The sequence below is a fragment of the Balaenoptera musculus genome, chromosome 7, assembly GCF_009873245.2.
Source record: "Balaenoptera musculus isolate JJ_BM4_2016_0621 chromosome 7, mBalMus1.pri.v3, whole genome shotgun sequence".
NCBI classification, from domain to species: Eukaryota; Metazoa; Chordata; class Mammalia; order Artiodactyla; family Balaenopteridae; genus Balaenoptera; species Balaenoptera musculus.
The window spans coordinates 75,474,546-75,487,828 of record NC_045791.1 but is presented as its reverse complement, the minus strand read 5'-3'; the positions used below and the strand labels follow the sequence as shown (position 1 = coordinate 75,487,828).

Here is a 13,283-nt window from a genome sequence, read left to right as displayed (position 1 = left end):
TGTTTTCTTTGGGGGATTTTTTTTTTATGATCAATTCCAAACACACAGTACAGGGAAGATGGAATGAGTAAGAAAAAAATCATATTTCATTTCCCTAGTAACACCGAGTTGTATTATTCAAAATATGTTTCAAAATATCTAGCCAGATCACCAATCCCAGCCACTGCCTTAGTTCAAATGTTCACTAAGAAAATAGTCAAGCAACAGAAATCCATTGTGAGACTTTGTCTAGAGAGAACAGCAACATTACTATATATAATTTATTAACTTAGTAGTTTAGTCTCTCAATATTTAGCAAGTTTGTGTAAAAATTACTATTCCCACTGGTTCATAGTAACATTAATATAAATGCATCATTTCAAAGTCAATATTCCTTTCACTGAGAACATAAAACTTCTTAAAAGTTAGTTATGGGTTGGGGTAATGACTGGCTGCTGGGATAGCATTGTTCAAAGCCAAATATACTGGCAGGATTGGAAGGCATAAATATATATACAAACTCTCAGGATGCTACTGTTTTCCACATTTTTGCTGTACATTCTTGTCTCATAATATGGTATAAATTATTTCCTCCAATTTGAAAAAATAATCAAGATGACTACATTTTAATCTTCATTTGAACATAACCCATTCAAATGAAAGAAGTTCGTTTGTTAATTCTGTTCAAAAGATGGATTTAAATATTTTCTTCACTACATGTACAATTTTTTTTTACCCTTAGTGCCTGTTACAACCAGTTTAGCAATTAAGACCTCCAGTGCTTTTGTAAAAAATTGCATTCAGTAGGTAAGATTGTAAAATCTACAGTCGAATCCTTCTTAAGACGCTGAATTATAACAAAGTCCAAAAAACGTATGAGCATTCAGCAATACCTTTGGAACCTGTGAATTATTGCAAAAAATCTTACATGTGCATATAATTCAAACATAAACTTTGTGGGGAAGGGGTGTAAAATAAATACTACAATATTTTTCAACTCTATTTAAGTGCTGCCTAGATGGTTAGAAGAAAAGATTAATATTACTAATAGTAAGAGTCAAACTATTTTAAAGACTGTTCTCCAAGTAGTTAGAACAATTTCACAAAGCAAAGATAAGCACGAGCCTATGCCAGTACATTTTTTCCTGTAGTATAATTGCTACTATGAGGTATAATCTGTAAGCAATTAATACAAATATAAATAGGTATAAGCCACCACTAAATCACAGTCTGGTGAAAAGCTTCTCAGCTAATGTACTTTGGGGAGAGAGTTAAGGGAAATGAAGAGAAGGGAAGGACAGGGCAGGTTTCCAGTGGGAACATCAATTACACGCTTTTATCGTTATCATCTTGTATGTAACAGTCCACTGAACAGAAAGATAAATCCTTTCCAAGTATGCTGGTCTAGAATATACTTTATGTAGCATAGTAAGATTATTTAAGTATTCCTAATGCTTCATTTGCATTTATATTTGGACATACACATAATCATATATGTATATCAAAAAGTATAAACAGAATTTAAAAACACTTTTATCTCACTTTGGAAAACTTAACAGTTAAGACTGAACTATGTGCTACAGAATTTTCTAGAATATCTAAACTCAGGTATAAAACCAAAGGAAAACATTACTATCTCTTTAGTAAATGGCTTGTGTGAAACCTCAAGCTCACTCATCTTTTTCATAGATGTGTTTATTTGATGAGGATTGTGATCCAATGATTGTTTAGCAGCAATTTTACCAAACTGTAAATTCTTTTATTAACGGGCATTATAAACAGATAATACTAATCTTATTTAAAAACCATGAGTGCCACACCAGTGAATATACAGCTCATGAATAACTTAAAAAGTATTTCCCATTTTAAACGGCAACACTCAGCATACAAAAACCTATACTAAACAAAGAAGCTATAATATGGATACATGATTGATGTGTCTAAAATGATATATATACAGTACATAATTAATGTTAATTATGTGATCAGTACATTTTTTTCTATATGATTCCCTTCATGCTTCACTTTCCCCAGAAACTGAATTCTGAACTTCTTCTTCTAAAATTGGTACAATCAGGTTATCCTTGGACATCAAATTATATTTCATCACAAATTTAGTAAACCGATGACACAAAAATGTTTCATTCTGTAGAGAGGGAAAAAAAATATGTCATTTCAATTTACTACTCAAAACCAAATAAATGAGACATAATATCAACATTTATTATTGTCATTCTGATAAGAACGTATCAGGACAATTAGTGAAATATACTTACTTCATATTCATCAAATATCTGCCGGTGATGAAAATAAGCATGTGAAAATATTCTGTAAATCCTACGGCATACTGATCCTAGTTTTGCTACAGATGATTCCTTTATGCTAACCCTAGAAATAGAAAAGAAATCATAGATTTATAGAGCTGGACAGATCTTAGGAACAATATAGTCCAATCTTCTCAATTCACAAGTACAGAAACTGACACCAGAGAAAGTAAGTGACCAGTCCAGGTCACAGCACTAGTAAGTGGCAAGGGCAGGACTAACACCCCTGTTCTTCACTCCCGGGGCAGTGCTCTTTCTACCTAACCACACTGCCCAAGAAATTCAGTACTATAGTTCTGAAACTTTGCTAGTTTAATGCAATTAAAACAAATCCTGACAAAACAAAACTTACTAAAATGTATGTTTATGACATTAACAATCTGTCCACTAGAGCTAACTAAAACTACTGAAAGAACTATTGTTTTATTCTACAGAACTCAATTCTTTTTCGTGTGTGTGTGAGAAATAAAAACTGCCTACATATTTCTGATTTTTTAAAAAATGTACATAGGATACCAAGGCAAAAACCGTTATTTTTTACCTATTTTATATGAGCCCTTTGAAGTTAGTGATATTGGGGAAAAGTCTCCAAGTCTATCCACCTGCTAACAAATATCTTAATAGAATAAAAGGCCAGTCACAAACCTCACCAATAATATATTACAGTATGCACAGGCTTCCTCTCAGATCTTAAAAATCTGAAGGCAAGGATAAGGACTCCTTCAAAAATAAGCAGTCCCAACAGAGAAGAGACTGGTGGTTGCCAAGGGGGAGGAGAGTAGGAGAGGGATGGATTGGGAGTTTGGGATTAGCAGATGCAAACTGGTATATATAGAATGGATAAACAACAAGGTCCTACTGTATAGCACAGTGAACTATATTCAATATCCTGTGATAAACCATAATGGAAAAGAATATGAAAAAGAATGTATATATATGTATAACTGAGTCACTTTGCTGTACAGCAGTAATTAATACATTGTAAATCAACTATACAATTAAAAAAATACTCTGGAAATACATAGAACATACTTAGAAAAAAAAATATAAGCAGTCCAACTTAGGAAAGTCTGCTCTTCAGGCATGCTAAGAGGATGCCTCTCTCTACCACAGAGATTCAAGCAAGCAAGTGTGTAAATATCCCAACTCTAAAGCATGAAGGGAGAGCCCTGGAAAATGATGCACAGCAGCAGGAACTGAACTGGCCTGTGAGATTCAGGAGCTGAGTCCTGATGCCTTTAGTTTAACCACAATCTTAATTTCAAAACTTGAATAATTCTGAACAAGCCAAATATATAATAGGTTAAAAAAAAAACGGTTTAAAGAATACAATTAACAAGCAAACTAGTTTTAGTTTTAAAAACAGCAATCTTTAAAATTAAATTCAAAAAGTTTAGCACCATGTTTAAAAGTTTTGTTTACCTGCTGGGAAAATATTTATTGCTATTCAGAAGACATGCAGCACCATCAAGTGTGTGTCTAGTATAGTCTATAGCAGGACACTATAAAAGAAAGGATATAAAAATGCATCAACAAAGAGCTCTACCTCTAAAATTAGGTATATTTATTACCTAGGCGTCTTATTCCAAAAACCCTGAGCATAGTCTAAGAAAAAGTTCCTTACAATATCAGAATGACTGTAAAATTCAATGTTATGTCAATAAATAAGGCTTTATTATCCCCTTCAACTATAATACCTGGCTTCTAGAAAATAAGTGAATCAGTCCCCTAATTTCTCACTCTATTGTATCTAGAAGAAAACAATGCTTAGAGCTGGGAAGAACACCTGATTATCTAATCTAACCCTCTGGCTTTACAAATGAGGAAACTGAGGCTGATCAGTTTGCAGAATATTCACAGGTTTCTTGCCAGATCTTAAAAGTCTATAGGCAAAGATAAGGAATACTTCAAAAAACAAGCATTCCAACTTAGGAAAGTCTGCTTTTTAGGCATGCTGTCTAAGAGGAGGCTGACTCTGTAACGACAGAGATTCAAGTAAGCAAGCATGCAAATATCCCAACTCTGAAGCATGAGAGGGAGAACCCCTGAAGAATGATGCACAGCAACAGGGACTACCCTTGACTATTGGTCAATGACTTATGCAAGATGACATAGTTAGGAAGAAGGACTTAAAAACCATAACCCAGATACACTGATTCCTAGTCCACTGATTTTTTTTTTTTAAGCAAGCATCTGCCTTTTTAAATTTAATTAATTAATTAATTAATTTTTGGCTGTGTTGGGTCTTCGTTTCTGTGCAAGGGCTTTCTCTAGTTGTGGCGAGCGGGGGCCACTCTTCATCGCGGTGCGCAGGCCTCTCACTGTCGTGGCCTCTCTTGTTGCAGAGCACAGGCTCCAGACGCGCAGGCTCAGTAGTTGTGGCTCACGGGCCTAGTTGCTCCGCGGCATGTGGGATCTTCCCAGACCAGGGCTCGAACCCATGTCCCCTGCATTAGCAGGCAGATTCTCAACCACTGCGCCACCAGGGAAGCCCTAGTCCACTGATTTATACTTAACCAAGTGGCCAAGCAGCCTCCTTCACTTCACAAATACCTCCAGAGATCACTGCCTCCTTACATCTTAAAAAGCATGCCTTGGGGCTTCCCTGGTGGCGCAGTGGTTGAGAGTCTGCCTGCCAATGCAGGGGACATGGGTTCGAGCCCTGGTCTGGGAGGATCCCACATGCCGTGGAGCAACTACGCCCGTGAGCCACAATTACTGAGCCTGCGCATCTGGAGCCTGTGCTCCGCAATGGGAGAGGCCGCAATGGTGAGAGGCCTGCGCACCGTGATGAAGAGTGGCCCCCGCTTGCCACAGCTAGAGGAAGCCCTCGCACAGAAATGAAGACCCAACATAGCAATCAATCAATCAATCAATCAATCAATCTTTAAAAAAAAAAAAAAAGCATGCCTTATTATGTTGCTGGTACCCTGTTACCAATCTAGCAGCTCTCTCAAAAATTTTCTTCCTTTGCAATTTAATATGAAATCTGAAGTATCTTTATATTTTAATAAACCTGTCTTACCCTATTTCATTTATCAGAAACAATGAAACCTATTTGTCTCATGGCAAATCAGCAAACCTATTAAAGGAAAACTAAAACTGTAAAGTAATTCTCCTCATTCAGTTCTTCTGAGGGCAGAGAGGGAGAAGCATCAAAAGAAAGGAAGACTGAGAATGAACCAGGGAACCAAGAAGGAAAAAATAAACTAGAGAAAGAAATAAAAATGACTCTAGTTCTACCCAGTAATTAGAATATTTTTCAATTGTTGAGAATGAAACTGGTGTTTAAAAATGCAGTAACTACTAAATATGGCTTAGTATAGTACATGGCAAATACATAAAGATTATCTAAACCAAAAAAAACAAAAAGTATTTTTCTAACTATACATCCACAGGAATTTACAGCTAGTAGATTCACTGCCTAAAATAGGAACATGAGCAGTATTTACTGAAAAAAGTATCTTTCTCCATATATATGATTACAGGTGACTTGGTCAAAAACAAATATCCCAAGTCACTGTGTTTCTCATTCACATTGGTCATTTGGGTGTACCATGGGACACTTTTACAACCTTTAAGTCAGCATGGAAATATAATGCAAGCTACATATTTAATTTAAAAATTTCTAGGGACTTCCCTGGTGGCGCAGTGGTTAAGAATCTGCCTGCCAATGCAGGAGACACGGGTTTGAGCCCAGGTCCGGGAAGATCCCACATGCCGTGGAGCAACTAAGCCCATGCGCCACAACTACTGAGCCTGCGCTCTAGAACCAGGGAGCCACAACTACTGAGCCTGCGTGCCACGACTACTGCAGCCCGCATGCCTAGAGCCTGTGCTCCACAACAAAGAGAAGCCACCGCAATGAGAAGTCCGCACACTGCAACAAAGAGTAGCCCCCGCTCCCGCAACTAGAGAAAGCCCACATGCAGCAACGAAGACCCAACACAGCCAATAAATAAATAAATAAATTTATTTTAAAAAAAATTCTAGTATCCACATTAAAAAAAAGTAAAAAGAAACAGGTGAAATTAATTTAAATGATGTATTTTATTTAACTCCATATATATAGCCAAAATTATCATTTTAACATATAATTGATATGAAAATTGCTAATGAGTCTTTGTGGGGTATTTTTAAATTAGATATAATTCACATAAGGGACTTCCCTGGTGGTCCAGTGGGTAAGACTCTGCACTCCCAATGCAGGGGGCCCGGGGTCAACCCCTGGTCAGGGAACTAGATCCCGCATGCATGCCACAACTGAGAGTTCACATGCTGCAACTAAGAAGTCCGCATGCCGCAACTAAGAAGTCTGCATGCCGCAACTAAGACCTGGCACAGCCTAAATAAATAAATAATATATTTTTTAAAAAAAGACATAATTCACATAACAAAAAATTTCTCTTTTAAAGTGTAAAATTCAGTAGTTTTTAGTATATTCAGAAAACTGTGCAACCATTATCAACTACATTCCAGATCATTTTCATCACCCCCAAAAGAAACCCAGTACTAGTTAGCAGTCACTTCTCCTTCTCCCTTCCCCCTAATCCTAAACAACAACTAATCTACTTTTTTTCTTCTTTGAATTTACCTATTCTGGATATTTCCTAAAAAATGGAATAGAATGTGGGCTTTTGTGTCACTCAGTGTGTTTTCAAGGCTCATCAATAGTGCAGCATGAATTAGTACTTCATTACTTTCTTTTCTTAATTCAAAACCTTTTTGACTTTGTTTTTAATATATGTAAAATCTGTTTCTCCCTCTATAGACTTCATTCTTTTTTAAGGTTAAATAATAATCCGTTGTATGCATATACCATGTTGTTTATTTACTCATCAGTTGATGGAAACTTGGTTGTTTCCATTTTTGGCTATTGTGAATAATGTGACTGTGACCATTAGTACACAAGTTTTGTGTGGATATATGTTCTTATTTCTTCTGGGTGTGTACCTAGGAGTAGAACTGATAAGTCATACAGTAACTCTACACTTATTATTTTGAGGAACTTTCAAACTGTTTTCCAAAATGGCTACAGTATTTTACATACCCATCAGCATGTATAAGGGTTCCACTTTCTCCACATCCTGGCCAACACTTGTTATTATTTGTCTTTTTATATTTTAGTCATTCTAGTGGGTGAAGTGTATGCCATTGTAGGGGTGTGTCTTTTTTTTCCATTAAAAAACAATTGTGGTAAAATATAAAATTTGCCATTTTTAAATGTACAATTCAGTGGCATTAATTACATTCACCATTGTGCAACCATCTACACTATCTGTTTTCATCCAAAGGTTTTTCATCATCCCAAACAGAAACTATAACCATTAAGCGATAACTTCCCCACATTCCCAACCCCCAGACCCTGGCAACCTCTAAACTACTTTCAGTCTCTATGAATTTGCCCTTTCTAGATATTTCATACAAGTGAAATCATACAATAACTGTCCTTCTCTGTCTGGCTTATTTTACTTAGCATAATGTCCTCAAAGTTCATTCATGTTGTAGCATGTATCAGAACTTCACTCCCTTTTATGGCTGAATAATATTCCATGGTATATATATATATATACACCACATTTTGTTTATCCATTCTCACTGTGGTTTTGATATGCATTTAACCTAATGACTAATGATGCTGAGCACCTTTCATGTGCTCATTGACCATTTGTATATCTTCTTTGGAGAAACATCCATTCAAATCCTTTGCTCATTTTAGGGACTTCCCTTGCAGGCCAGTCGTTAGGACTCGGTACTTTCACTGCCGTGAGCCCGGATTCAATCCCTGGTCGGGGAACTGAGATTCCACAAGCCATGTTGTGCGGCCAGGAAAAAAAAAACCCTTTGCTCATTTTAAAATTAGGTTGCCTTTTAGCTGTTTCATAATAGTTCTGGATACTAGACCCATATCAGAGATATGATTTACAAAAATATTTTCTCTCATTATGTACACTGTCTTTTCACTTTCTTGACAGTGTCCTTTAAAGCGTAATCATTTTTAATTTTGATGAAATCTGACATCTATAGATATCTTCTTCCACTTCTGTGCTTTTGGTGTCATATCTAAGAATTCACTGTCTAGTCCAAGGTCATGAAAATTTATACCTATGTTTTTTCCTAAGAGTTTTATAATTTTAGCTCTTACATTTAGGTCTTTGATCCATTATGAGCTAATTTTTGTATACAGTGTGAGGTAGGGGTCTAAATTCATTCTTTTGTATGTAGATATCCAGTTGTCTCTCAGTGAGATATTTTACACTATCTTTTTGTACTAAGTCTTTGAAATCGGTATGTATTTTACACTTAAAGCATATCTCAATTTGGACTACCCACATGAAGTGCTCCACAGACACGTGTTTCATGCTACTGTATCAGACAGCATAACTTTACATATTCAATTGGTTTCTGAATTTTTTCTGGGTTTTTTTGGAATTAGAGGAAGAGTTTTGCCTTGTTTTAACTGCTTCCCTCCACCTCCCCCAATTAATTCTCAGTTAACCGATCCTACTCTGCATCATACGTAACAGCAAAAAGTTGGCAAAATATAGTACGTTACAAAATAGTAAGGAATGTGTTCAAGCTTTTATAAATTATATTTTACCAAATATATATTCATAATGCTACTGCAAGTAATCACAATCTGCATGTGACTGAAAGGGCTAACATATAATAACAAGTTACAATCTTCATCACAATCACTATTTGTACAGTTAACTCTATTTGCTGCAATGCCTCTCTTTAATTCTCAAGGACCTTGCATAAATCATCACTCGTGCTGACTACTCTGCCTCTTCCACTTCAGAATCTGCCAGTGCTTTTAATTCATAAGAGCAACTTTCTTAGCTACTAATCTGTCAGTTGCTATTATTTTCTAACTATGCACAATTATTCCAAAAGAATTAAAAAAGTATCCTTTCAAGATTTTCTTTTGTTTGTATTTTTACAGTAATCCCATCCCATATAGCTACCCCTTGGAAATTATACTATCAGCCTCCCTTGACACATGGACAATCTAGCAGAGCTGGTCTTCACCAAGCAATGTTGCACTTTTTTTTTGGCTGCACTGCGTGGCTTGTGTCGGTTCAATCCCTGACCAGGGACTGAACCCCGGCCCTCGGCAGTGAGAGTGCGGAGTCCTAACCACTGGGCGGCCGGGGAATTCCCTGCAATATTGCACTTTTAAGACTCATTCACAGGATCTAATGCTGATGATTATCCTATCTTACATTTAACATTACTCAAGAAAAAAGTGGATGTGGTAATGACAGTATATATAAATTTCACAATACATCACAAACTGGATGGCTTTTCTACTCTAAAGTGAGAATAGGGACTTCCCTGGTGGTGCAGTGGTTAAGAATCCGCCTGCCAATACAGGGGACACAGGTTCGAGCCGTGGTCCGGGAAGATCCCACATGCTGCAGAGCAACTAAGCCCGTGTGCCACAACTACTGAGCCTGCGCTCTAGAGTCCACGTGCCACAACTACTGAAGCCCGCGCGCCTAGAGCCCATGCTCCACAACAAGAGAAGCCACCGCAATGAGAAGCCCGTGCACCGCAATGAACAGGAGCCCCTGCTCGCTGCAACTAGAGAAAGCCCGCACACAGCAACGAAGACCCAACACAGCCAAAAATAAATAAATAAATAAATTTATTTAGAAAATAAATAAATAAAGTGAGACTAATGCATCTTTACTATTTGCCAAAATGAAACTAGCTTTTTGGATTCAGTTTCCTAATTGGAATTATCACATCATTTACTATACTACGTAGCCAATTTCAGTGAATTATCAATGAAACTGCTATGATTTTCCCAGATGTAGAATGATACACAACCTGCTTCAATTTATTAACTGCTACACTGCTTCAATTTATTAACTCAAAAAAAGTAACACCATGAGTGAAGTCAGTCTTAAAAAATAAGTACTACTAGCTCAGACAGGTATCAGATACTTCTTATTTTGGAGAATTTGCCTTTTCAAACTAAAGAATATCAAATATTGATTTTCCAACTAGAGAATTACCTGTTTTTAAGCCTTAGAGGTCTGTCAATATAATGATCACTTAAAGGTCTATAATCCTACAGCACAGGCCTAACTTAACTATTTTCGATGAGTCAATGTCAAGCAAAAACTAATTACTACAGATTAAAAGAGAATGCAGATAAAGGGAAATGCAATGCATAGTTTAAACAAACCAGTTGTAAACGACATTTTTGAGACAACTAAGGAAAACTGAATGTGTACTAGGTGTTAGATAACATGAAGGAATTATTTAAAAGAAAAAATGTTCTCTAAAAATTGCTACTTCTTATACTCTCGCCTTGACTAAAACTAAATAAGGAGAAAATAACATGAATAAGTTTTTCAAGGTAAGACCAATTATGGAGAGGAAAATCATTATGGTAGGTTTCAAATAAGTAGTAAGAAATATTAATGAAATGTAGAGAAAAAATATTGACCTATAAAGTTCAAAAGTAACATTTCTACTTGACAGACTAAGAATCAACTAGTAATCACCAACAGTTATTCCTATCAAAAGAAATTAAGACTAAACCAAAAATCTGAACTGGTGCATCTCATCCATTACACACCATATGACAGGTGTTATTCTGTCATAGCCAGTGAATCATAAGTTCTAGCCCATTCAATTGTCCAATTATGAAAAATGATACTATACAAACAAATGGAAAGATACACTGTGTTCATGGACTGTAAGAATTATTACTGTTAAAATGACTGTACCACCCAAGGCAATCTACATATTCAATGTAATCCTTATCAAAATACCTATGGCATTTTTCACAGAACTAAAACAAATAATTTTAAAATTTGTATGGAAACACAAAAGACCCCAAATAGCTAAAACGATCTTAAGAAAGAACAACAAAGCTGGAGATATCACGTACCCTGATTTGAATCTATACTACAAAGCAACAGTAATCAAAACAGTATGGTACTGGCACAAAAACAGACATATAGATCAATGAAACAGAATAGAGAGCCCACACTTACATGGTCAATTATCTATTACAAAAGAGGCAATATATAATGGGGAAAAGAGAGCCTCTTCAGTAAATGGTGCTGGAAAAACTGGACAGCTACGTACAAAAGAGTCAAACTGGATTACTTTCTCACACCATATACAAAACTAAACTCAAACTGTATCTAAGACTTAAATGTGAGGTGGGAAACCATAAAACTCCTAGAAGAAAACATAGGCAATACACTCTTTGACAACCAGATTAAAAAATGGGCAGAAGATCTGAATAGACATTTTCCCAAAGAAGACATACAGATAGCCAACAGACACAGGAAAAGATACTCAACATCACTAATCGTCAGGGAAATGCAAATCAAACCACAATGAGATACCAACTCACACTTGCCAAAAGACTATTATTGGGGACTTCCCTGGTGGTCCAGTGGTTGAGAATCCATCTTGCAATGCAGGGGATGCCGGTTCAATCCCTGGTTGGGGAACTAAGATCCCACATGCCATGGGGCAACTAAGCCCGCCACCACAACTACAGAGCCCACGTGCTCTGGAGCCCACACACCACAACTACAGAGCTCGTGCGCTCTGGAGCCCGCATGCCACAACTAGAGAGCCCACATGCCACAACTAGAGAGAAGCCCGCACACAGCAACAAAGAGCCCGTGCGCCACAACGAATGATCCTACTTGCTGCAACTAAGACCCAATGCAGCCAAAAAATAAATAAGTAAATAAATATTTTAAAAAAGACTATTATCAGGCTTCCCTGGTGGTGCAGTGGTTAAGAATCCACCTGCCAACGCAGGGGACATGGGTTCAAGCCCTGGTCTGGGAAGATCCCACATGCCGCAGAGCAACTAAGCCCGTGCACCACAACTACTGAGCCTGCACTCTGGAGCCTGTGAGCCACAACTACTGAGTCCATGTGCCACAACTCCTGAAGCCTGTGTGCCTAGAGCCCGTGCTCTGCAACAAGAGAAGCCACCACAATGAGAAGCCCACACACTGCAATGAAGAGTAGCCCCCACTTGCTGCAACTAGAGAAAGCCCGCGCACAGCAACGAAAACCCAACACAGCCAAAAATGAATAAATAAAATAAATTTTTTAAAAAATGACTATTATCAAAAAGACACAATTGGCTATATTCCAATATAAAATTAAAAGTTAAAAAAAAAGACTTAAAAAAAAAAAAGACAACAAATAAGTACTGATGAGGAGAAATGGGAACTCTCACGCACTGTTGGAGGGAATGTAAATTGGTACCACTATGGAAAACAGGATGGCAGTTCCTCAAAACATTAAAAATGGAACTGTCATATGAGGCAGCAATTCCACTCCTGGGTGCTTTTCCAAAGAAAACAAAAACACTAATTCGAACAGATATATGCACCCCCATGTTCACTGCAGCATTATTTACAGTAGCCAAGACATGGAAGCAACTTAAGTGTCCACTGATTAGATGAAAAGATAAGGAATACGTGGTATGTATACACACTGGCATAAAAAAGAATGAAATTTTGCCATCTGTGACAACATGGATGGACCTAGAGGCTATTAAGCTAAGTGAAATAACTCAGAGAAAGACAAATACCATATGATTTCACTTATACGTGGATTCTAAAAAACAAATGAACAAACAACAAAACAGAAGCAGAGTCATAGACATAGAGAACAAAGGTGGTTGCCAGAGGGAAGGTAGGAGGAGTGAAATAGGTAAGGAAGATTAAGAGGTATAAACTTCCAGTTACAAAATGAATGAGTCACACAGATGAAATGTACAACATGAAGAATACTCTCAATAATATTGTAATAATTTTGTATGGTGACAGATGGTAACTAAACTTATCACGGTGATCATTTTGTAATGTACAGAAATATCGAATCACTATGTCATACACCTGAAACTAACACAGTGTAGGTCAATGATAATTTCAATTAAATTTTTTAAAAAGATACTAATCACAAGAAACCCTAAAGTAGCAC

At 36.8% G+C, this 13,283-nt stretch overlaps 1 protein-coding gene across 2 annotated transcripts in view; it reads right to left on the bottom strand.

Annotated features, from left to right (window-relative positions):
- Positions 1-13,283, bottom strand: part of LOC118897821 (MOB-like protein phocein) — a 44,260-nt gene continuing 30,977 nt past the window's right edge. For both annotated transcript variants that reach the window (XM_036857193.1, XM_036857191.1), the window contains 3 exons: positions 3,726-3,805; positions 2,256-2,367; positions 1-2,125 (listed from right to left, as the gene is read on the bottom strand). In XM_036857193.1, coding sequence (XP_036713088.1) covers positions 1,994-2,125; positions 2,256-2,367; positions 3,726-3,805 — 324 coding nt within the window. In that variant the 3' untranslated portion in view covers positions 1-1,993. The remainder of the gene's footprint in view (positions 2,126-2,255; positions 2,368-3,725; positions 3,806-13,283) is intronic.